The sequence below is a fragment of the Coturnix japonica genome, chromosome 3 (assembly GCF_001577835.2).
Source record: "Coturnix japonica isolate 7356 chromosome 3, Coturnix japonica 2.1, whole genome shotgun sequence".
Classification (NCBI taxonomy): Eukaryota; Metazoa; Chordata; class Aves; order Galliformes; family Phasianidae; genus Coturnix; species Coturnix japonica.
Window position 1 is genome coordinate 65,218,255 of NC_029518.1, and position 24,527 is coordinate 65,242,781.

The window sequence follows — 24,527 nt, forward strand, 5'->3', positions numbered from 1 at the left end:
GTGATGCTTTTATAATTTGCTTTCAAGGTAGAACTGTTTTAATGACATCAGTGTCCTCATCTCATGTGTAGCATAAAAATGTCTTTTGTGTTTCTTAAAATGTGTGTGTCAAATACTGTTTTGTTCATAAAGTATAATATCTAGGTTACATATGGTATCTAATGCATTAATGTAAACAGTCTTAACTGTCAAACCACCTTCAGGTTTTGAATATTGATATCTAACTCAGCAACTCATTAGTTTGCTCTTCAGGATCTGTACAGATTAAGTTCACAAGTAATTTCTTGAGAGTGGTTATGATTAATTTACTTTAACCTAATCATGTTTTCCATTAATTAATTGAGTTGACATAAGTGCTGTGGTCCGTAGGTTTTTCATTGCTGGAAGAAAGTATTTCCTGTTTTACATGCTTAAGGTTTTAACGTTATTCGAAGATTTATTTTTCACCAGAGATGTGAATTTTTTTGCAGGTTCTTGAAAGTTTGTGGCTCTGAACTGGTACGTCTTGAGTTGTCTTGTGGCCATTTCCTCAATGAAACGTGTTTGGAGGTCATTACTGAAACGTGTCCTAATCTTCAAGAATTAAATCTCTCGTCATGCGATAAGATACCACCTCAAGCTTTCAACCACATAGCCAAAGTGGGCAGCCTCAAGCGTCTCATTCTTTACCGAACAAAAGTGGAGGTAGGAACATGTGCTTTTAACTTTTTTTCATTTATAAGCAATCAGTGCCCAGCACATGCTTCAAGGCTAGTTGTGTTTTGTTATCTCTTTTTTTTTTGGTAAAATACATGTGCTTCTACGTTCAAGATCTAACTAGTTGTCTGGAATGGTGATAGAGTTAATGCAAGGTAATTGAAAGGCCAGTCACCTTGAAGTGTAGGCATTCTCTATAGGGTTCGTGGGCCATTCCCACAAAAACAAAGTCCCTTAATAACTTATAACTTTGTAGTGTTTAGTCTCTTACATACTTAACAATTAACTTTTTTTTTCTTTTCTTTTTTTTTTTATTTTCAAACTAAAGAATTGGTGAGCCCTACTTTGGACAGAACTCTAATTCACTCTACCTTGGGTGTGTCTATTCTGTTTCTAGCCCTATAGTCCTTCTGTAAGTCTCGAGTGAATCTCCTTATCTTACTTTGTATGGGCTTTATAGTACAGATAATTCGCGCTGGTTTTTCAGATCTGAGGAGAAATTTTGAAAAGTTCAGGTGATCTTTATTCTCTGGAAGAAATCATCTTCAGGGATCTGAGATCACTGTGTCAGAGGTTAAGTTTCTAATTTTGTTTCTGCTGATGATTGAACGGTCTTGATTTTACTCAAGTAACGATTTCACATTTGTGACGGAGCAGCAGCTAAAGTGTCTTCTGAACGTGGCTGGTCACTGTCACTTCTTGGCTATCATTTTGCTGAGCAGAACTTGAAACTGGATTGGCTGTAGATAGTAAAGATTTCCTGATTTATTCATTTATTTTAAAGCTTTTTAAAGCTTTGAATTGTCTTACATGTGTATGGGCAAGTGTATGGCCTGCTTGTAGCTGACAGGAAAATCTGTTCACAATCAAACTTGGGGCTTTTAAAGCACAAGTTTAAACAAAGGGCTACTCCCTACAAAACATGGAAGAGACATTTTTAGAGACTCAAGTAGGTGAGCTGGACAGGATGCTTTCAGGTTGCTTGTTACTATGAAGCCTTTTACCAACATAAGCTGTGTATCACAGGTGAAAATGGAAGGAAAATGTAACATAGTATTTGAATCAGAGGATTAGAGTTACAGAAGCAACAGTTCAATAAAAATAACGTTGCTTTTCTTCCTATTACTTTCTTTTCATAAAAAATGTTTGTTTTTCTGTAAAAATTAGGCTGCTTTTCCTTCTGTGTTCTTTATCTGATACTAGGATGTTAGGTAGTAACTATGTGCAAACGAGACTCGATAGCTAGTTTGATCCAGTGTGCTCTGGAGCAACCCCGACTTCTCTAAAACATATCAGAGAACTGCCACTTAGCAGTCTGGATTTATTTACTTAATTATTCTTTTTGTTAAATTGCTGCTGCTGCTGCTTCCTTGTTGGAGCTTCAGACGATGGAGCAATACTAATGTTTAATCAGTAACTTGGCATTATATTCTTATTGGCTGGAGCTGCTCAGAAAGAAGAATCTGAGGCTCTGAATCAACTATTCTTCCCTAAAGAACAAACCAAGCTTTTTCTAATCTTAATTTTCTTCTCGCACTGTTTTCTAGAATGACAAAGTCTCAGGTCCTATCATAAATATTAACATGTAATTCTTCTTTTTTTTTTTTTTTTTTGTGATGCAGAGATGGCGTCCCTGTTTATTAATCTTCTTGATGTAGGATTGGGACGATATGCTTCTGGAGAATTTGAAGCAGTTATGAAAATGTAAAGAGGGAATGAATATGGAGAGAAACAAGCAAAAGGTTGACTTGAAATGGGATGTCCTATAGGGTATCACAGTTTTCTTTTTGTGCATCTTACTGCACAATTAGACACAGTCACTGCAGTTGAAATGTAGTGAAACTTGATCAAATAAGGAAGGAGATACCTTTTATGCTTGTAAACAGTCAGACGAATTTATTGTCAAAGCTGATCAAAGTAAACACAAGCTGAATTATTTAATGGAAGTGATCATATTTCTGTGTGCCCCAAATGGCAACACTAAAGAGAAAAATAAAAGAAAAAAATAGGAATTAAAGCTTTAGCTGACGTTTGAAGACGTGCTCCTCTCTGTTATTTGTGATGCCTGTGCAAAAGGGGTTATATTCTTTCTCTGCAAGTATCAATCCCTGTTGATAATGCAGTATTTTGCTAGAGCATATCTGCATAAACAGTGCAGCTTGTTCTTCTAGTTGTTAATTTAGGTGTGTGATTAAATAACATAGATGATGGAATTAACCTTCTCTGTCCATCTTGTCTGTGTGATCGTAAAGCTGTTTATGTTCCTGCATAATGCTTTATAAAGTACAGCATTAACTTTAAAGAAGTGTTCGAATAAAAACAAATTACCACGTAGCTGTCTTACTACTCAGACTGTGTCTTGTTTTTTCTTTCCTTTTTTAATGGAAAAAAGGCACAAAGTGGCATTTAAATTAATTGTGCTTTTCTGCTCATGTGATTATGACGCTATAAGATAAATTCTGGGGAAATACTCTGCAGAAAATCAGTTTTTATATGTGAGGCATAGGAAAACACACTTAAGATTTGCAACATGTTATGTAATCACCTGAGCAGTCCTCTTGGCAGTTTCTTCTTGTTTCGGTTGTTTCCTTTGAACAGATTTTGCTTTAAAAGATCACATTGTCTCTGTAAGCAAAGCTCCAAATTTTAGGTGCATGTTTTCAGTGAAATGTGCAATTCTGATGTTTCAGCATAATAAACACCTCATTTACGTTTTGGAAGAGTTTATGATCTTTGGTTCTAACCCTGCTGAATCTTAAGGCAATAAATACATAGTGTTATTTCCTTGATGTACTGAGTAGAAGTTTCTCTTTACAAAACTGTTTTCTAGCTGCTAAAGTGAAGCTGCCAGCACCACTGAAGTAATCCACGCTGTTTTTCAAGCAGTGCCCAGTGACTTCTGTTAACTTGTTTGAAGCCAAATAACAACAACAATAAAAATTCTTAGATCGCTGTGATCCTCTGCACTAAATGCAGCTGTTTTCCGAGCCTTAAATTCATTAATAAAGGTTTTGATTCGACATCTGCTTGAAATAATTTGTACCGTGCTTTGGGAAACAAATCCCAATTTTTTGTAAATGTTAAGTTCTGCTAGCTCAAGTCCCCTATTATATTTGTGAGTTTTTGTGCTGGAAGTTCTGGTATTTGCTGATACACGACTCCTTAGCATTTATTCATTGAGAGCATATTCACAGCATAATTAAAGCACTTGTTGGCACTGATATATTTAAAAACCACAATGAACAAAGACGGCATTATTGTGTACAGTAATGGGCAATGCGTGTCTTTATGGTTTGAGTATGTTATCTTGATTTAATGCTTATTATGAAGTATTTCATCCATGTGCGCAGCACTGTCAAAATTCTATTTTAAAGAAACCGAAGCCACAATTACAGTAGAAAAACTTGAGTCTCATTATTGCTGGCTGTAAATTTTAATGCGTGATTGTATATTTCACGTTGCATTGTATGATGAATTCTTTATAATGCATGAAGAAAAAAATTAAAGCTTGTATTACAAGTACAAATTGAAATACAAAATGAATTAAAATCAAATTGCACCGGGCAAGTGACTTTGCATACAGTTTAGGGTATTGTATTTACAAGTTATATCTGTGAACGAGAGCAAATTTGGAACTTGGACTGCTGTTAGAGAAGACGCTGGAGGACTTTAGATACCTAAAAGGTGCATAGGAATCTTAGAGGTAAATGTAATAGCTCTTTTTTTTTTTTTTTTTTTAATGCCATGAGCAATGAAAAAGTTAATGCTGACATAACATGAGACTTCTTAGAAGCATCACTGTTATGGGTGATGCTGTATTTCTGAGATCTATTGTCTGACACTTCTCAGCCTGGATTAAATTTCGTTGGGCGCAAATTGTTAGGACTAAGAGTTGCTAACACTGAAAAACTGTGAAAGCCTCTGGCTAGAAGGTATGTTCTTAAAGGGAATTGAGCCAGTGACAAATAGGCAGTTTTCTTATTTGTGTGCTTTCTTTTTTTTTTTAACACAGGAAGTTCTAGTGTGATAAAGCGTTCTTTGTTGTAACTATGAAATAGAACTTCACTGACGAAAGATTAAGACTGTGATAAGTAAGAAACTGCTTACAATGTATTGTTTTTTAGAGGATTGATGGAAAATACTGATAGCAATCTTTCTGTATTTTTATTTCTGTAAGCCAAAATCGGATGGAAGAATTTTCTCCATTGCTGACAGTGGGTTCAAATTATGAGATTTTCTTTTTTTTCTTGCAAGGAGTTGTACTAGAACTTCCTATCATCTGGTTTTACATACAGAAATAAGTTGTCGTTCCAAAGGTACCGTAGTCACATATACTAGTAGCGGAATCCAGTGATGTGCTGCCATTGAGATTATTGGTCTCCACATCACACAGAAGCACATAGTGGTTGCTATTCACTAAGAAATTTCTGGAAGCCCCAAACCTGAGTTCACATCTAGTATCTAGTTAAGTGTCTTGATTAGTTTTTACTATAGTTAGAAGTAATTATCTTCACTTTATGAAATATTTTAGCAAGAGTTAAATAAAGCAGAGTTTGTAGTAGTGAGAGGGAAAACAACAGTGCAAAGGTGGACAATCCAGAATGTTTCTTTTAGGGGAAGAGTTATCAGTCCTCTCTGAAAGGTCGTTATCCCAGTGGCAGGAGCTTCTTGTTTCCCTAGAAGTGGGATGGCAGGGGATGTGTGCTGCCAGCGTGGCCTTTGGGCAGCCCCAGGCAGCACGCTCTCCTTCTCTTCCTTCAGGCTGTGCAGAGGGTGCTCTACAGGACTCCCTTACCAGCAGAGCATACAAAGGATTTTCTTTGTTTCCTTAGCAGCTTCAAGGTTTCTACACTCAAAACTTTGGAACTTTAGAACATCACAAACCAAAACCTGTAATGGTTGGCTTTCTGAAAGCAGCCCCTTGAGCAGGAAAGCTTCAGCTGCCTGTTGAGTCAAGAGTGCCTGGTCCACAGGATGTGTGTGGCTTTTGGGGTGGCAGACCATGCCCACAGACATGCCACAGTGCCCATTGCATCTCCAACTGTGACTTGAGGTCTGCTGCCAGCCATTATCATCATGCTGTTTTTCCATTTTTGATGTCCAACAGTGAATGTCTGATTGTCTTATCAACTTCCTTAGCTGAGTGTATTGAGAAATGTGGATTTGACTTGTACACAAACAGCATGTGACTACTGAGTATTTAGGGTTCCATAAATCTTTAATGTTTGCCTGATGAAATCTTTCAATGATTTTCTATTTGCTTTATGAAAGGTGATTGCTCGTGGAATCAAGTAGTAGAAATGTTAGCTGGTACAATTGGTTAATATAGTCCTAGATAGCCTGATTCTAACCTGAAAGCAAATATTTTAAGCAGTATTTTAATGTAGATCGGTAGAGTAAGATGGAAATGACACCTAGAAACATCAGTAAATACCGTGATAGCACCTGTTATTAAATATAACAAATGCATAAATTCATATGCAAGAGCAACTCACTGCAAAGACTCTTCAAGATGTGTTTTTAAAGGAGAGATAAGTAACTGAAATATGAGAAAAGAAATTGTGGTCTTTAGGAACTCTGTTAAATTAATTCCTTAATATTATGGAAAAAATGCAATATTCTCGTTGTGGTAAGCCTGCAAATATAGGCACGTTATCTGATATATGCCTGAGACTAATGTTATATAACTATTTGAACGTAAGCAGAAACAACAGGGTTGGGGGCATGGGGCAGGGAACACTGGGGATGAGGTTGTCATTTGGAACTGATAAGAAAAAATAATAACAACTTTGTCCTTTCATATAATACAATTATGGAGGGGAGGGGTTTACGCTTTTTTTTTCTACCCCTAACTTGAAATTTTAATTTTGAAATATATATTCATGCAAAACTCAGAATTTTTCATGTGTAAGTAGTTAGCCAAGGATCTAGTAATTCTGTGATTAAAAAATACAGGAAGCAAGGGAAGTCTAGTTTAAAGAATGGAGAAAGCAGGTCTTAACCAGAGTTTGAGATTTTGTCAGCATTTACTTCACTGAGGAAATAAGGAAAAAAAAATAAAGAAAAAAAAGAAGAAAAAATTAGAGGAGAACAAAAGTCTTGTAAAAGATTTAGGCAGTCTTGTTTCATTGAGGGGGCTGAAAGAATTCCCGGTCTATGTCAGACATGCTTCTTCTGATTACACTGTAGGGGAAAAAAGCTGTCTGTTTATTTATTATTTATATATTTTATTTCTTCTTCTTTCTTTTTTTTTTTTTTTTTTTTTTTTTTTTGACCCTACCATTAAAAGTAAAGGAAGTTTTAAAGATTTTTCTATAAAGAGTTTATAAAAATGTGTAGACCCCTCCCAGCCTTAGAAGTAAAACCATGTTTTTACTTTCTCTGTAGTTCTTCCATTAGCATTCCATAGGTAGAATGCACTGCAGTTGTTTTTGCACTTCTTATTACAGTATAGCCAGTATATCATAGCCATCTTCTGTATTTGTAAAAAGCTTAAGCATTTCTTTTATATTCTGGACTACTTGACAGTGAAACTGCAGTGAGTAAATGGTCCAAGACTGAAAGTGCATCTTTCACGACTGAGCCAAGTGTAGCACAGACAGAAGGGGCTTTTTTGTTTGAAAGGATATTAATCTCAGGATGTCTGTTGGATGCTTTCCTTATCATACCAACATCAGAAATAATTTGCACTTCTGGCTGGATCATGAATGCAAAAAGCCCTGAAAAAATGGCAGCAGGATTCAGCCTCACTAGGTGTATTACTCTTCATACCAGTATTCAATTTCTCCACAGTTTATTCAAGCCAGCTGCACTCTGGCAACTTGCAAGTCAGAATGTACGTGTGATGTTTAAGGTCTTCACAAAGGCAGGTAGGATGGAAATTAGTCCAGTATCAGCTATTTAATTGCTGTATACACAGCACAGAAATGTGTTCCAGGCCAGCTGTGTTACCGAATGAAAGACTTATTCATGTTTGGACAGAACTCTCCTGTCTCGTGTGGAATGAGTTAGGATTTCAAAAGGTAATCTCTCTCTTCTTGTCCAAAGCAGGATCATCTCTGTTGATGTCATTTCTGACATGCTCGTCTAGCCTGTTCTTAAAGACTTCAGAGACTCTTCAGGGTGTCTCCTTCCAGTTTCTGAGGCTTAGGACTAACTGTTGTGCCCTAAAATATTTCTGTAATTTGTTCTACAAGGCTGTGTTTAACAGCAGTATCATGTCAGCCTTCTGTGCAGCTCGATGCCAGTCTTCTCTCTTCAAGCAATTTGTGCATGGCTTCACCTGCATGCAGTTTCATCATCTGAAAACCATTCCTGGAAATGGATAATAGGATTCTATTTGGCTGCTTAGAACTGCTCTTCCTGCTGTTTGTGCCATCTTATGAAAATTGACTGTTCACCAGTTATTGCTTTGATTGGATGGCAGAAGAAATTTGGACTACTGAGGCATCTACTGTTTTCCTTCTGCAGTTTCAGCATGCATGAGGGAGAGCAGGTACAAAGCCAGCTCTTACCTTTGCTGCAGGGAATCCTTAGAAAGTCTTCAAACTATACATATCTTGGCTACTAAGCTCACAAATGAAGTGTTATGTGGGGAGTCTTTGATTTGACAGCCTCTGCTTGGCTGAGAAAGTGAAATTGGATTCTCTCTAGTTGAAGCTCGCTGGTCCAGAATTTAGGTGACCTCTGCTCCTCTTATAATGAGCTCTGACATCTGAGGTTTGGCCTGTCTTACAGCTTCAAGGTCAGGTGATTGCCTCACTCTTCTCTGCTTACATAGGAGTGTAATCACTCATCTTGTGTTCAAGACAAGTCAGAGAGATGAACTGTACAGACAGATGGCTTGAAACGGTCATGTTATTACAATGGTAGTTCTTTATATGCAGTGCGTATGGATTCTGTGAGCTGCCATTCTTACCTGCTATTTTGATGTCCTTTACCACCTGTATTCACAACTGACTGGGGCTCAACTAAGCATATTCAAAGAAAGGTGGTTGATATATATATATATATTTTTTATTTTTTTTTCTTTTTCTTTTTTTCTTTTGACATACGCAGAAACTGCCTCCAGTTACTGAAGAACAGACACAGCTTCTGAAGAAAGTCTGTTTTCTTGTGTGGAGGCATGCATGCACTCCAGAAGGGGAATTAACCTGCAATGAGTATAGCTACTGTCGAGTAACTTACTGTTTACTCTTGGGCTAGATTTGGCAGGCTGTGCTATGGTATGCTGTGGTGTTCTACCACAATGCTTTTTTATTACTCACATTTCTACTGCTTATCTTCTTCCTGTTGTTCTTTCGCTGTTTTGTTTTGTTTAAGGTAATACTTTAGCTAATACAAATTGTGAAGAGACCTCTAAAATGTGGACTCAGTGCATATAATAAAGGAAGGACTCCGCTGGACTAAAGTATTCTGAGAGAGTCACCAAATTCCCGTTCAAGTTAACACATCAGGTTACTTTTGTGATCAAGCCCACTATGAATATTGATCTCCTTACCTATTTCACTCTTCCCTGAAGGAGTGTCATTATGGAATAGATCTTGCATTCTACAGTCTGCTCAGAGTATCTGTATGCTTCTGAATTACGTCAATTAAGGAAAAGTATTGCTGCTTTCTGACCTTTCAGGCCATTGTTTAAATTCCATTGTAGAAACTATTGCAGGAAAAAAAAACCAACCGTGGTCAAATACATTGAGTTATTCAGTTTTATTGTAAAGTCAGAAAACCTGCTTAGCATTGGATGTTAAGAGACTGGTGTATTTAGCTCTGATACTTAAGATTTATAGAGAGATGTGAGGATTTATTTAATTTGGAAGTCTGAATGGGTTCTAAAGCTCATAGCTTTCAGGGAAGTAAAGAATAAAGGATGTCTCACTCCATTGGAGTTGCTCGTTTATTCAGTTTTAATGCTCCAAATAAAGTGCTTACTTAATACGTACTTTAGTTAAAACATATTGGATATATACACATTAACTAGCTTTAAAGCGCTCCTAAGTGTTACCTCTTTTATAATGACTTCTTAATGCTTTTATGTTTAATTCCCTAGTCTACCCTTCTCTTTAAAAACGTAAATGAAAGTCAATTGTGCAAGCAGACAGTTGCTTTGTAAGACCTCCGCAAAGATATCTGTGGGGAAGGCTTGTTTGTACCCTCAACCTTCAGGCTCCTTTTGGGAAATCAAATCTCGGAAGGCCAGGCTGGCAGCTGAAGTTCCATCCGTGTTAAGTGTTGGGTGTTTCTAATTGCTCCCTTGAGGTGCTTAAATTAGATGTCTGGAATGGTCTCCATGAATACTCTACCCACTGTCTCTGTTCTGCATCTGGCAGTGTTTCAGTGCAAGGAATCATGTAGTTCTTCACAGTACCATAAGAAAAGATAATGTTCCTGCTGCATTTCATTGGGATATAATGACTGAAAAAATTCAGTGAAGCATTTTACCATAAAGTCTGTGAAAACAAGCAACTTTATATTAGCACATATAGATAGATAGATTTTATAGTTTGCATGTCTACGAATTATTTGCTGGTATTCCTGTAGGAGTTCTAAGCATTAGCAATTCATCTTGTCCTTTGTATACTGCTTATTTTTTTGTGTATGTGAGACACTGTTGTGTATCCTATATACATCCACAGACTTTAGTTATTGATACGTTACGGAACTTACTGCAGTTTTCAGGCTTACAGAAAATGAATGAAGTGGTAGATGTTTGAAGTATGATGCACAGATATTTCTGTTTTGAATCCCAGGCTGTGTCCTTCTTTGCTCTTGAGTGTATTTCAAGCCACAAAACAGAATATGGCTACAGACAATGCAGAGGAGTCTTTTCTCTGTCTTAGAAACACAAATAAAATACCACGAAGTTTCTCTTGTCATAGAACAGAATAGCCACGTATTTAACATTTTGTAAGATACATCTGCGTTCCAGTATAATTTCAGGCTGAGTAATGTGCAGTACTTTCTGAAAAGAATGGCTGTGATAAATGGCAGAAACATGACTGTAAAGTACACATTATATCTGTTTCAGCCTGCATGCTGGTAGTGACAGGTGCTCAATGGTTGTCAGCATCCCTGTCAGCACGGAGACTCCTTTGACATTAAAGTCACCAGCTCGGTCCCAATGCTGTGCTGCTCTATTGGCAGTTCCATCAGGCTACGGCTGATGGGAGAATGTCAGAGCTCTGCTGTTCTGCTGGTGTGTCACCAGCCCTCTGTGTTTTTGGTCTGGCCTCGCCTGCTGTTTGAACTTGCCACACTTATTCTTCTGTATCTTTCCTGGGGGAAATGAGCTGATAGGTCATGAGTGTATAGGTATCTTCAGGGCAATTCAAAACCACATCCAAAGTGACTTGTGTAAAGGTTTGTAATGATTACTGTTACTTTAAGCCAATCAATGGGCAGATTACCTGGGGACTCATTAAGTGGCATTTGTGGTGTCTGTAACAGAGTTTTGAGCTGTGTTTCAGGAAATGCAGTGACAGCCTTTAATGCTTAATTGACCTCTTCTCTTTGTTTCACGTTCCATATTTCCTTCTGATGCGTTCTCTGGTGGCAGCAAACAGCCCTGCTCAGTATCCTGAACTTCTGCTCAGAGCTTCAACACCTCAGCTTGGGCAGCTGCGTCATGGTGAGTAGCTAGAGTGCTGTGTTTCATAGCAGGCCAACACCTGTGTGTGACACTACAGTCATAAACACAAGAATGTTTTCAACGAAAGCTCTTTGAGTCATGTAGACATCCTGGGCACACACACACTGAATTAAAGGCAGAAAATACGGGCCTTGGAAATCCTGCACAGAGCTCATCTAAACTTTGTTGAATCTGCATGTCAGTCAGGGTTGTATGCACTGGGACTTAACTTTCTGTCTCTGGTGATAAATACATCTGGTAACTCATCAGGTAAACTTCCCTGCAGTTTCAGAAGTGACAAAGCAGAATTGACTCAGCCTTCCCAACTTTGACTCATGGCCAGAGGAGAAAGGCAGCGCATTATTTTTCCAACAACTCTAGTCTTCCTATGATTTTTGATAGTGTATTTCATTCCTTCTACCTGTGGAGTTGGGGTACTTTGAGCCCCTTTGGCTTGTCTGAGGTAAATAGTAAAGCTTCCATAATGAAGTGTAGCAGATGGTCAGCCTAGAATGGAAACTAGTGTCCTCTTTAATGCACATACACTTAGAGTTGCCATTCCTGTTGTCATAAATACAATTCTAATAATCTCTTGAAGAAAAGGAGAAGGTTTTCAAAGAAAATAAACTTCTAACTGCATTTTCACTGATCCTCGGTGTCAAGTGAATATAAAATCAGGTATGTTTGGGAGTAAATAGGAACTTTATTTTTGTTTTATGTAGGAGTAGACCTCAATGTACAGAGAGTAATTCTTGGAGCTCTTTAGAAGCAATGAATGCTTAAATGTTTCTGTAGATGTGTTAACAAGTGAATCTTGAAACACCTGTGTGTGTCTGGAAGGGCAGTATAGATGACAAAGTGTTTATTTTCCTTGCAGATTGAAGACTATGATCTTATAGCAAGCATGATGGGAGCAAAGTGCAAAAAGCTCCGCAGTCTGGATCTGTGGAGATGTAAAAACATAACTGAAAATGGAATAGCAGAGTTGGCTTCAGGCTGCCAGCTTTTGGAAGAACTTGATCTCGGCTGGTGCCCCACGTTACAGAGCAGTACAGGCTGCTTCACAAACCTCGCACGTAAACTTCCGAACTTGCAAAAGCTCTTTCTCACGGCCAACAGGTCTGTGTGTGACACAGACATCGAAGAGCTTGCAGCTAACTGTGCTCATTTACGACAGCTAGATATATTGGGTAAGAAAATATGGGAATACTGGTATATATTTTACTGTTCTCAGAAGCCTGTGAGTTATAAAAGAAATCCATGTGGTCAACCTTCTGCCTTATAGATGTATTTGTATATATTTATGTATTTGTATGAAAGTATGGCTTAGCTCATGAGAAAATGGGAGAAAAGTATTAACTGCAACGGTTTTCTGACATGTAAATTCTTTGGATTCTCCTGACTGTGTAATTTGATTGTTTAGTATTAAACAATCTTAAGCTGAGAATCGCGCGGATTTGTTCCAGTAACTTTTAGTTTCATTATATTAGTACATTTAATGGACATCTTTTGATTTTGCTCTCAGAAGATCCAGTCTCTTCTTCTTGTTCCTGCTTTTGTTTTATTTCTATGAAGTGTGACTAAGTATATTTATAGTTAATAAACAGATTCCTGCTTTTGCACAGTGCAGGTACACCAAGCAGCATTGACAATCTTTCTCACTTTTAACAGGAATTGAATTTGTCTTTCAAGAGAAAAAATGTAATTAATAACAAAACTTTAAATGGAATTATCGCTGAGGTGAGAAAGAAGTGATGAGGTGCAGAGAATGCATCAAATCTTAGATTTCTAATTCTCTGCGGTGTCAATAGCTAAAAATATTATGGGAAATCCAAATTAAATATACATTGGACTCTTTGGGAGTTGTAGTTTTATTCTTTCTGCAGTGGAATGTGAGGTTATCTTTAAAAGGAACAGTCTGTGACGATGATGGTAGCCTTGACGTTGATGTAGGGAAAATTTCTCCATCTTCATCTTGACTTATTTTCACAGGGTTGGTTGAAAAACAAAGATTTAAATTATGAAAGATAAAGTAGCTGCATTGCCTATTTTCAGTATTAAATAACTTCTGAGAAAGTAGTACATTTGGGTTGGAAGTGATGCTCCAGAGAAACAGTGCCTTCTACTCAAAATGTTACAGGCAAACTTAAGGCTTACCAGTATTTCTCAGTACAAAATTTACCATATGGCTGCAAGTTGTCACTACAGTATAGATAGTAAATGCTCTTTTACCATGACATAGTTTTACTCGTCTATAATTGAGAAAGCCACCTTCTCTCCAACATGGAAGGAGAATGAACAGATGGAAACTTACATCCACTTAGTAAATATTATTTTGGATTAATGCATAAGTTTTCAGGTGGTAATGTATGTTTTTGCCTGTGGTTAAGGGAATCTGTTTTGTAGCAAGACTATCAGGGATATACATTTCACTGTTCAGACATGAAACGTTTCCAAAAGGCATAGTGAATACAGTCTTTCATAAACATGTATGTTCTCCTGACCACCCACATACATGCTATTACAATGGAATTGTGTCTGCCCACAAATTGGTCTGACCTTTTCACTGTACCAAAGGCTGTGGAATGAATAGCTCAGTTGTGTTAGGCCTGCAGATAAGTCTGCTAGTTCTGCTGCCTCTCTGCCAGCACTGAAGGGGTATTGCCACGCTTCTCCTTTAACAACTGAATTCACATTTGAATTCAGTTTAACATCTCGTTGGTGTTTAGTAGAAAAATCTGAACATGGAGAGGAATTCTGTTCCATCCCCTAGGTGCCTACTGGCACGACTGGGTCAAGTGGGTTTGTAGTCAGCCTTTCCTGATAAACCTGCGTGTTGTGTTCAGCAGGGTGCTCTCTAGAGGATACCTAGTTGAATTATCCACAAGTTGTTACCAAAAATCTCTCTACTCCTACAATTTGCTTTCTTCCTTCAGAGGAATGCTTAGCAGAATACAACCTTTTGTTCCTCAGCTATAAGCAATCAATCAGTACAAGGTGATACAGTGTGTGTGAAGGAGCAACCCAGCTATTTTGGAAGCAGTAGGAAAACAACAAAGAAATGCCTGGCTTATACATGCATGTATTGAGGGTGTACAAGCATTGCTGCTAGGTTAGAGGTGCATGCAGCAGGGGAACTTACATTAAAAATTATTGGCCCACATGAAGCATTGTTTGATGGGTAGCTCTGTTTGAATTGTGTGTAAAGCATACTAAAGAAAGTTACTTAAAGCTCTGTTAAAGCCATGGTTTGGTTTCGTATCCACTGTATATATCATACAGTTTGGAAGATGTATGATGGAAGTACACCATACCTGATGTACTTCAAGTGTGTTTCTTGGGTTTTCTAGTTCTGATATTTCTTTTACCCATTACGTACTGAGCTGCCCGTTTACGAGTATCTTCTGCTTCTCTGCCTGCATCTTCTCCTGATAGACCAATAGACATGGTGAACTGTATTATTTCCCCTGCTTTTTGTTCACTTGAGGAATGTAGAGTGATCCAGCTATGACTGTCTGACATTTTTATATTGTTGCAGTACATTGTCCAGTGTTATAAAACTTGTAACAGAAACCTCATGTCAAGACCACCTAAATTGGCAATGCCAATAGCTTTAAATGTATGCTGTATCAGCTGCTTAGTTGCATTGCTGTAAGTAGTAGCTGCTATCGAGGCTATCTAACTATCAACTATGTAATTGAATAGCATTTTGTAGAAGCATTTGGATTTTTAATTTTAAAAGCTGAGATGGTCAAACAAAACTAGTTTTAAATGAAGATGCTAATGCAGTAGCAATTTTAGGCTTGGTAGAAGGAAGGTAGTGTAGTTTTTTTCTTGGAGTTTCAGCTGAAACGTTAGAGCAGTTTCTTCTGATGGGACAGTGATACTGTGGTGCAATTATGATTAAGGGATGTAAATAAAGAATATAACAAAATTTATGTGTGTGCTAATGGAACTGCTGTATCAACCACCTGACCACTGTGATGACAGTCACTGTGGTGACTGAAGGTGGAGTCACAAGTATACCAAAAATTTGATGATTTTTTTTTGCAATCTTGAAACTTGTTCTTACATTCCTTTATCAATACAGAAAGCACTCCTGCCTGTTCCTGCTGTTCGCAGGACTGTGCATAGCCAATGTGTCAAAATGCATAAAATTATTTGCTATAACTTGAGCCAGCGTTGCTCTGTGCCCTTCCTTGGTCAGCCTAGATAGTGTCAATCACACAGCAGTGTTTGGTTGTTGCTGAACAATGGTTATGCATCTGGGGCCAGGCTGAGTTGCTTGATGTGGAAGAGCCACCACCACAATAGTGTGACAGCAGTGGGGTGGGCTGCAAAATGAGCTGTGCCAGACCTTGGGTCGGATGTACCTGCAGTAAGGCGTGGGTCTCCTGTCAGTCCTGTGGCCTGTCTGCTGGGTCTGTGTGGGTGTCTGCGTGGCCCCAAGGGAGCACCAGGCACTTCACTTCAGGCAACTGAGTCATACTTCAATGACTTGTCAGCTGAATCATGTTCTGCACTGACTGGATTTCAGTCAGCTACAGTGGATGTGTGGATGCATTGTTGCTGATTATTATTTTTTTTCTTCTAAAAGTAACGTTATTGTATCTGTTGTAGTTTCTACGGAAATAAACAGGAGGAATGACTTTCAGATGTAAGAGAACAGTGGTAGTCTTTTTGAGATCTGTTCCTACATGATGTGGGTGTAATACATATAGCCGCTCCAGAGTCCTAGAAGCCTTGCTGATGTATTTGGGATTGGAAGAGCCTATAATAGCGTGTGTTGTGCCAGTCATTGCAGCCAGCAGGAAAGTCACAAGAACATGAGTGTCGCACAGTATTTTCCTCAGGCCAAAGCCTGGGATCTGGTCACTGGGTCTTGTAGCCTTGGGTACTTTGGTCAGCTTCTGTAACTAGAAATTTCTCTTGAAGTTGTAAAGTTTCTTCTAAGAAGCAAACAATCTAATTGAATAGCTGAGTTAGGAAAACACAGCAGGCTTCTTAAAGGCAAACATTGTACAAAGACTGCCACTGAGAAGTTCTTCATTTGAAATCTAATTGAAATAATGTAAACAAACATTGTACTACTAGCATTCTTTTCGTGCAGTATTAGCAGCTTTAAAACAAACAACTGTTCTTTTTTAACTTTGCATTTTTTTTTCTTTCTCTTTTTTTTTGTTTTCAAACAGGGACGAGGATGGTAAGCCCAGCTTCTTTAAGAAAACTGCTGGAGTCTTGTAAAGATCTCTCTTTACTCGATGTGTCCTTCTGTTCACAGATCGATAACAGAGTTGTCCTAGAACTGAATGCCAACTTTCCTAATGTGTTCATAAAGAAGAGTTTCACCCAGTGACTCGCTCCATATGCTGCTATGGAATTCCTTAAACAGTTATTTCCTGTGAATTTGTGCTGATTTTTTTAAGAAGAATTCCTATGAAGTAGTGGATTGTATTAATTATCTGCACAAATGGGTAAAATACATTTTAAATTTAAATATATTATGCATTTCTTAGAGCTGATATTGTACCTAATAATTGTTTTACTCTGTTAATCGGTGGCACTGCATGTTTTTAAATGCTAGCCATATGTATGGCTTTAATGGCAAGAAAATGAGAAACACCTTACATGTCCCTTGATAGGGTGTTATACCCAGCAAACTATGTTAATATCTAGATAAAAGAAAACGTTGAGCATTTACCAGTAAGAAAAAATATGGGTGCTTCCTTTTTTATTTATGTGTATATGTGTATATAAATGTATGCAGATATACATGCATGCATACAGTAGCATTTTAATTTGGTCTGCAGCATAACATCTTATGATCAGGCCTACAGTTACTTGTTTCAAAAGCTGTTTAAGCTTCATTAAGAATGGATTAGAAAGACAGGTTTGCTTTTTCTTTTTTCCTTTTGTGGCAATGAACTGCATCTGAAAGATTCTCATCCCTTCCTCCATCTGAAATAGATGTTGTGATGTTTTACAGTCCAGCCTAAGTGACACAACAGATAAATTCAAGAACCTTCCACCTGAACTCATAGCAGAAATGAAAGATAGAATTGCCAGCTGCTTCTTGGCGTTGGATATAAAGTTTGAGCTGTATGCGGTGTCATCACTGATGTGTAGAAAACTCCAGTCTAGTTTTCTTTACACAGTCAAGGCGGTTGGTTTGTATGCATCTAATTATCCTACAGAGTATGTAAAAAGCAGTACTTAGGTTAATGCACTAGCAAAAGTCCCTTGCACAGGAATAAAATCTATCAAGTGGTAACAACAACCATCTTTGTTCAGTAAAACAGCAATGAAAATATAGTGGTTTTGGAAGGAGAGTGACACATTTTGGTGTCTTAGTAATCCAAAGTATTGGATTTGGGGTTTTTTTGTGTGTTTTCTTCTTTCCTAAGAGGTGAGAGCTCTAAGTACTGCTGTACTCGCTCTCTTCAGCACTGTTGAAATGTTGAAGAAGGAAAACTGTGTCGGTGAACTATTTAAAGGGTTTCTTCCTTTTGCACTTCCTTGGATGAAGCTTTTCTCTTCTTTAATACCGCTGCTAGAGTACGTTACTGCGTACATCAAAAGTTGAGTTTTGTTGGGTTTTTATGTTTGGTTGGTTGTGTTTTTTTTGTTTTTTGTTTTAACCTTTTTAGCTATTACTAATGAATATGGACCATGAAATACAGCTTGTTTGATAATGGCTCCACTGTTACTGTCACGATGGCACTTACTACCTACTGGAAGAAGAAGGAAAATATTCATCTGGCAGAAGCATGTTATTGCACTGAGCACCACTGGCAAAGACTGCTTTGTTTCATGCAGTAAATAACCATCCAGTGGTAGAGGACTGCTGCAAATTGTTAAAGGTTTGACAATCTCTGCAACTCCTGAATGAACACTCTGAACTCTTCTGATGGTGCCAATACTTTTCAGACTGTGTCACAAAACAACTAGGAACATGTATCTGATTTTTTTATATAAAAAGACATTTCTCTTTCGATTTTATTTTTTTTTCTTGTTACTGAATCCTTTGGGAATTCCAGATCCAAAGAAGGGCAATGCACAGTTGGCTTCTTGATTTATTTTCTTCCTCTGCACAGATGGCACAATGGGATTTCCAGCCAGATCCATTCCACTTTTTGTTTGTTTGTTTGTTTTTAGTAACCTGGACATTGTCAGAGAACTTCAAATTCAGATGTTGTTTTCCCCACTGACAGATGCCAACTTTGGCAAAATTCTATGTGAAACGTCATTTCTTTCAATCAGGTTTAGGTTGATGTACTTGTCTGGGAACTTTTAATATTTTTTTTTTTAATCTAAAAGTAATATTGGTCATTGTAACTTAATATTGAAAGTTGTTGTCCTACCTGCAGAGGAATATGGGCTCGAATAATGGGACTTTACAAAGAACAGTATTTAAAATATATATATTTTTGTTGAAAATTTTTACTTCTCAGGGTGCATCTGTGTTTCTTTTTTTTTCTTAAGAGATCTTGTTTTCCACTGTAAATAGGATGGGATACGGATGAAGTGATATCCATTGTGCCTTTAAACTGGTAAACTAAATAGTATAGTGTCATTGCTATAGCATCAGTGAATTGAATAAGTGCTTTTGTAATCACGTATGTGTGAAGGGTTTCATTCTCTGTTGCTTTTTAGGTGATATAAAGGAGGTTTAAATTGACATTTAGTTGTTCATACTAAGGGATGTTTTTCTTTCTGTTGTGGCTTCTGTTTGAAGCTGGTTTTATGAGAAGTTCTCTACCGTAACTTGAAAGATAAATTGAAATCTACTCTTTATTTGGCCTATTTAAAACTCAGCTGTTGCTAATGTCATTAATTCAAATAGCTGTGAAATAATTGGGAAATATATTTCATCTATAATTTTACACTTTAGCCTTCAATCAGTGGGTAAGAAGCTCTTTTAGCTGTGGATTTATAGCTCCAAGATGTCTTCCAGCAAAGCAAGGAAAGGCTGGACTTTGTGTATCTGATATTTCTAAGATAAGAAAATGAGATACTTTTAGACCTTCCTTATATCACAATGAAGCAAACCTAAGTTGCTGTATTTTGTGGTTTTGTTATTTTATACTTAGGTGTGTATATATGTACACACATACGTATATGTACACACATATATAAATCTCAATGTTTTACATGTAAGAATTACTTTAGTGTAGTACACATAACAGCAGAAGGTGTTCTCTAGCAGTTGTGTTTTAAAATGTTGTTCTACAGGTGATGGAGGGGACTGTGTTTCTCTCCATCTGTGCAACAGGAAAAGCCTGGGGCCTGGGCAGTACAGGTGTGCTGGATTTCCTGTGTTGCTTTGCCAAAGTGCCTTTTGTTTTGGTGAGAGGTATTACAAAGTATGGTAGAGTGGGAATGCAAAGTCTGATAACTGCATTCTCTCTATATGTATTCATAATCATGAATTGTTTTGGTAGACTCAATAGCTTTCTGGATGTGGATGAAGCTGCTAATGTTTAAATTATGCACTTAATGAAGTACATTAGTGTGCAGGACTTGTGTAGAACAACTTTGCACAGCAGTTTGGAACTTCTAATCCCCACATACTTAGAGATCCAAATTTGAGACCAAAAATAAACCAACAAAATAGGGGAAGCTCATTGTATTTTATCTTGCCCAATTCTTAGGGCTCTCGTGTCATCCTTTCCAGATATAAGATGACCAGTAATCATGGTACGCAGTGAGTGGAACATATCTCAGTAAGTGCTGTTTCTTTGGAAGTTAGACATCTGGTTTAAGGGAGGAATCTGGGCACCTCTGGAGGGCTATTCATCTCCTCCTTAGATATTTGAGGAAAGTCAAATGAATTGTTTCCTGGGGCCTCCCTGGGGAGGCTCTGGAAGCTGTGATTTAGCTCAGGTTAGATACTTTGCTTTAGAATACTAAACTGAGGTCAGTTCCATTCAGCATTGCACTACCAGCCTTGGAATAGCAAAAATCAAAATTAGAACATCCATCTCCAAACATTAAAACCTTCGAAAATCTATCCGGAAGGAAGCGAACTAAAGAGAAGCTGACTTGAAAAGTCTGTTTTTTATAATGCCAGGAACTGTTTCTACTCTTGAGTCCCTTGCCAATGCCCATGGTGTCTTTCTTAAATTGAAATGCATCCCCTTTCTCTATTTTAAAACATCATCTACCTAACTGGCTGTATGTATAGTTCTGAAAATGCATGAGATTAACTGGAAAACATAATATATTGCAGTTATTTTTATAATCTTTCATGTTGCTGTAATTAAGACTATGACTACTTTAAGTGCTCTCCTGTCATCAGAAATGTTACCCACTGTGCACTTGCAAAATTGTGTGTTTAGTCCTAATTTATACTGTGTGTACTTATTGCATCTTATGGGACATGTTTCACATATCAAATCTGCAGCACTGCTAAATAAACTAGATAAAATGTAGCATTTTCTTATACGGAGCTTGGGAGTGGCTTTATGTATGGATTTACGTGTTCATTATTACTCTTTTGCAATGATTCCGTATGTTGTAGCTTTTGGTATTTCTAGGCTGAAGATTCCTGTTTTCATGCATCTGTACATGCTGTGTTAGACACGGTCAACTTTTTTTTTCCAAAATAAAAGTGTTTGTCTTTCACTGAGATGGTAATTTCTGTGACTTCAGGTTTCTGACTTGATAATGAAAGGACTCTTTAATTAGATCTTAGCATGCGTGGGACAAGTTGTGATAGTTGATAGCGGGAAGCATCGAAGCATGAGTCTTGTTTGTTAAGGGCCTCATGATCTTCAAAGAAGGACTTCGGCAAGAGGTGGCTCTTGTTGGGAAGATTCAGCCTTAGTAATAGCAGACATTAGTGGCATTTGTCTGTTTAGTTGATGGATAAAGTACTGTTATTTTAGTTTGAGTTGCGGAGCTCTAGATTGTTTTGATTTAAGAGTATCTGTTATGACAGACACCCTAAGTTGTGAGGAATGAAGTTTTTCTCTTCTGTGTTTTGTTCCCCACTCTAGAAACAAATGAATATATTAAACAAACCCAACACTAAAGCACAATTGTTTTAAATCTCTTTTCTTAGATACTGAAGAAATACCAACCAAATCACAGAATGGTCTGGGTTGGAAAGGACCCTTAAGATCATGTAGTTCCAGCCCCCTGCTATAGGCAGGGGCACTTTTCCCTCTTGACCAGGTTGCTCAAAGCTCCATTCAGCCTGGCTTTGAATACCTCTAGGGAGGGGATAACCACAGCCTCACTGGGCAACCTGTTCCAGTGTCTCACCAGTAAAGAATTTCCCTCACAGTAAAAAATTTCTAATATCTAGTCTAAATCTACCCTCCTTCAGTTTAAAGTCATTTCTCCTCCTTCTGTCACTACATGCCTTTATGAAAAGTCCCTCCCCAGCTTTCCTGTATGTCCCCTTCAGGTACTGGAAGGCTGCTTTAAGGTCCCCCTCCAGAGCCTACTCCAGGCTGAAAAGCCCCAGCTCTTTCAGCTTGTCCCCGTAGGGGAGGTGCTTCAGCCCTCTGATCATCTTCATGACCCTCCTCTGGACCTGCTCCAACAGCTCCATGTCCTTCTTGTGTTGGTAGCCCCAGAACTGGATGCAGTACTCCAGTGAGAGCAGAGGGGCAGAAGCACCTCCCCTGACCTGCTGGTCACGCTTCTCTTGATGCTCAGGACTCAGGATAGAGATGGCCTTCTGGGCTGCAAGAGTGTATTGCTGGCTCATGTTGAGTCTTTTTCACTATTCAAGCTGACGCTGCCAAATCCTTCTCAGGGCTGCTATCCAGCCATTCTCTGCCCAGCCTTTATCTATGCTTGGAACTGCCCTGACCCAGTGTCATGGTTTTGTAATTTTGCTATCAGTGTTCCACATCATAACATCATATAAAGCACGAATAATTTTACCAAATGTGCAGCTCACAGAAGAAGACTACATATCCCAGAGAACATCACGGTCAGAGATAAGTCACGGGACCCAGGTGCAGGACCTTGCACTTGGCCGTGTTGAACTCCATGAGGTTGGCATGGTCCCACCTCTCAAGACTGTCCAGGTCCCTCTGGGTAGCATCCCTTCCCTCTATCGTGTCAACTGCACTACTCAGCTTGGCGCTGTCTAAAAAATTTAGGGAGGGAGCACTTGATCCCACTGTTGTTCATGTTGCCTACAAAGGTGTTAAAACAACACCAGTCCCAATTCCTTATCCAGCAAGTGATCCATCCATCGAATCAATTTTTCTCCAGTTTGGCAACCACGGTGTTGTGCAGAACGACAGTATTATATCAAGTGAGTTGAGAAAAGAAGTCAGTACGGTCCTCTGCTTACTGTCATGAGATGGGTTCTCAACTGAACATTGCTGTTTAGATTTACTTTTCTCATGGCAATGCCATAGATTTCTGTGCTATATACAGCACTCTGCAAGTAGATCTTAGATACCACATTTACTCTGCGCTGTCATTTCATAAGTCATATGCATTCAGCACTCACCCATCCTTTGCTTTGAGCCCCTCTTAGTACTCCAGCAGCATTTACCTCGGTGTTCTGAACATTTGTATTGAATATTCCCCCCTGAGGCTTTTTTTAAACTTGACTACATTTCCAAATGATGTTTTCTTCCCGCTGAGTTTTCTGCTTGACCAGTAGTAAACTGAAGGTACGTTATCAGTGTATTGCTCATATTTGCTGCATCTTCTCCACGTTTTCTCCACGTAAACCCAAAGGTGTCTGTGCAAGTGCAGGCACAGCTCAGCTCCAGGCTGTCTCCTCCTTGGTTGGATACCTGTGGCAGATGCCACTTGGCATTTGTTTGTGGTGTGAGGTGTCACACGACAAAAGGGTTTTACATGTGTCTGCATAGAACAGGGAAGTTAGACCTCTACTCTGCCCTCATGAGGCCCTATATGGAGTACTGTATCCAAGCCCAGGGACCCTAGTACAAGAAAGATGTGGAGCTGTTGGAGTGGGTGCAGAGGAGGGCTGGAGCATCTCTCCTATGAAGGAAGGCCAAGGGAGCTGGGCTTTTTAGCTTGGAAAAGAGAAGGGTCCGGGGAGACTTCACTGCAGCCTTCCAGTACTTACAGGGAGATTATAAGCAGGAGGGGGCTGACTTTTTACACAGGCAGACAGTGATAGGACAAGGGGGAATGATTTTAAACTAAAAAGGGAGATAATTAGGTTAGATATTAGGGAGAAGTTCTTTACTCACATGGCAGTGATGCACTGGTACCGGCTGCCCAGAGAAGCTGTGGATGCCCCAGAGCTTATTATCAAGACTATTAATAGTGTTGTAGTTTTCTTCTGTTACTTCCAGTATAAAGAAGTTGGAATTAATGCCCTTACTGTGTTGTCAGTGTCTGTTAATTCAGAGATGACAACTGTGTTAAAATATATTCAGTGTACCATGTTTATCTTGCTTTGAAAACTTAATTTGTATCCCTTTGACTGCACTCCGAATACCAAGTGTACATAAAAAATTAATAAATAAAACAAAAAAATAAATATTTGCCTACATTCATTGGTCTTTTGTGCACTCATTAGGAAAAAAAAAAAAAAGGAAAAAGGAACAGAAATAAATCATAAGGTATGATATAAGAACAGTTTGAGCATGTTTTTCACTGTTCATTTTGAAATGTTAATCCTGAATGTTTTAAGAGACAGGTCTGTGAGCTTTTCTTTCTAAAGTCTATTACTGCTTAATATTTAGATGCCTGTAGCTCTGTTAAGGCATATAGGACTTGGCGCACTGCACGAAGTAAATGTTTCACTGCCTCAGGCAGTTTGTGATCGAGGTACAGAGCGAGAGACAGCAGATGGATCTGGGCAGACGGGATGTAAAGCAGAGCATGGAGATGACAATGTACTGAGAGGGGCCTCCTAGAGAGTAATTGCTGAATTTCTTTCCAGGATCATTTCCTACTTGAACGCAAATGACGCGACCACAAAGTGTTTCTAACCCCGTTAGTGGTAGGGGTAGCGATGTGTTTGTATTTCAGTGCTCAGAACTCAAGTCACAGGGTGGTTTAGCAAAGATTTTACAGAGTTCTGCACCTTTGAAAGTGGGAAATGGAAGGTGATAGATTATTGGCTGGACTCCATTTGTCCAGAACCCCTCTGAAGGAGCTGCTTGGGTAGACTTTGTCCTCCTGTTTCATCACAGGTCTAGAAAACTTGTTTTCTGATTCAGAGCTGTTTCTCAAGTGGATGTAGGTGCAATCA

General features: G+C 38.5%; 1 protein-coding gene across 7 annotated transcripts in view; it reads left to right on the forward strand.

The window, feature by feature from the left end:
- FBXL4 (F-box and leucine rich repeat protein 4) overlaps positions 1-20,959 on the forward strand; it is a 48,733-nt gene extending 27,774 nt beyond the window's left edge. For 5 of the 7 annotated variants that reach the window (XM_015858841.2, XM_015858839.2, XM_015858842.2 and 2 more), the window contains exons 6-9: positions 471-684; positions 11,252-11,323; positions 12,201-12,513; positions 16,516-20,959. In XM_015858841.2, coding sequence (XP_015714327.1) covers positions 471-684; positions 11,252-11,323; positions 12,201-12,513; positions 16,516-16,679 — 763 coding nt within the window. In that variant the 3' untranslated portion in view covers positions 16,680-20,959. The remainder of the gene's footprint in view (positions 1-470; positions 685-11,251; positions 11,324-12,200; positions 12,514-16,515) is intronic. The other 2 variants (XM_015858847.2, XM_032443383.1) reach the window with 2 other exon arrangements.
- The last annotated feature ends 3,568 nt before the right edge of the window (positions 20,960-24,527 follow it).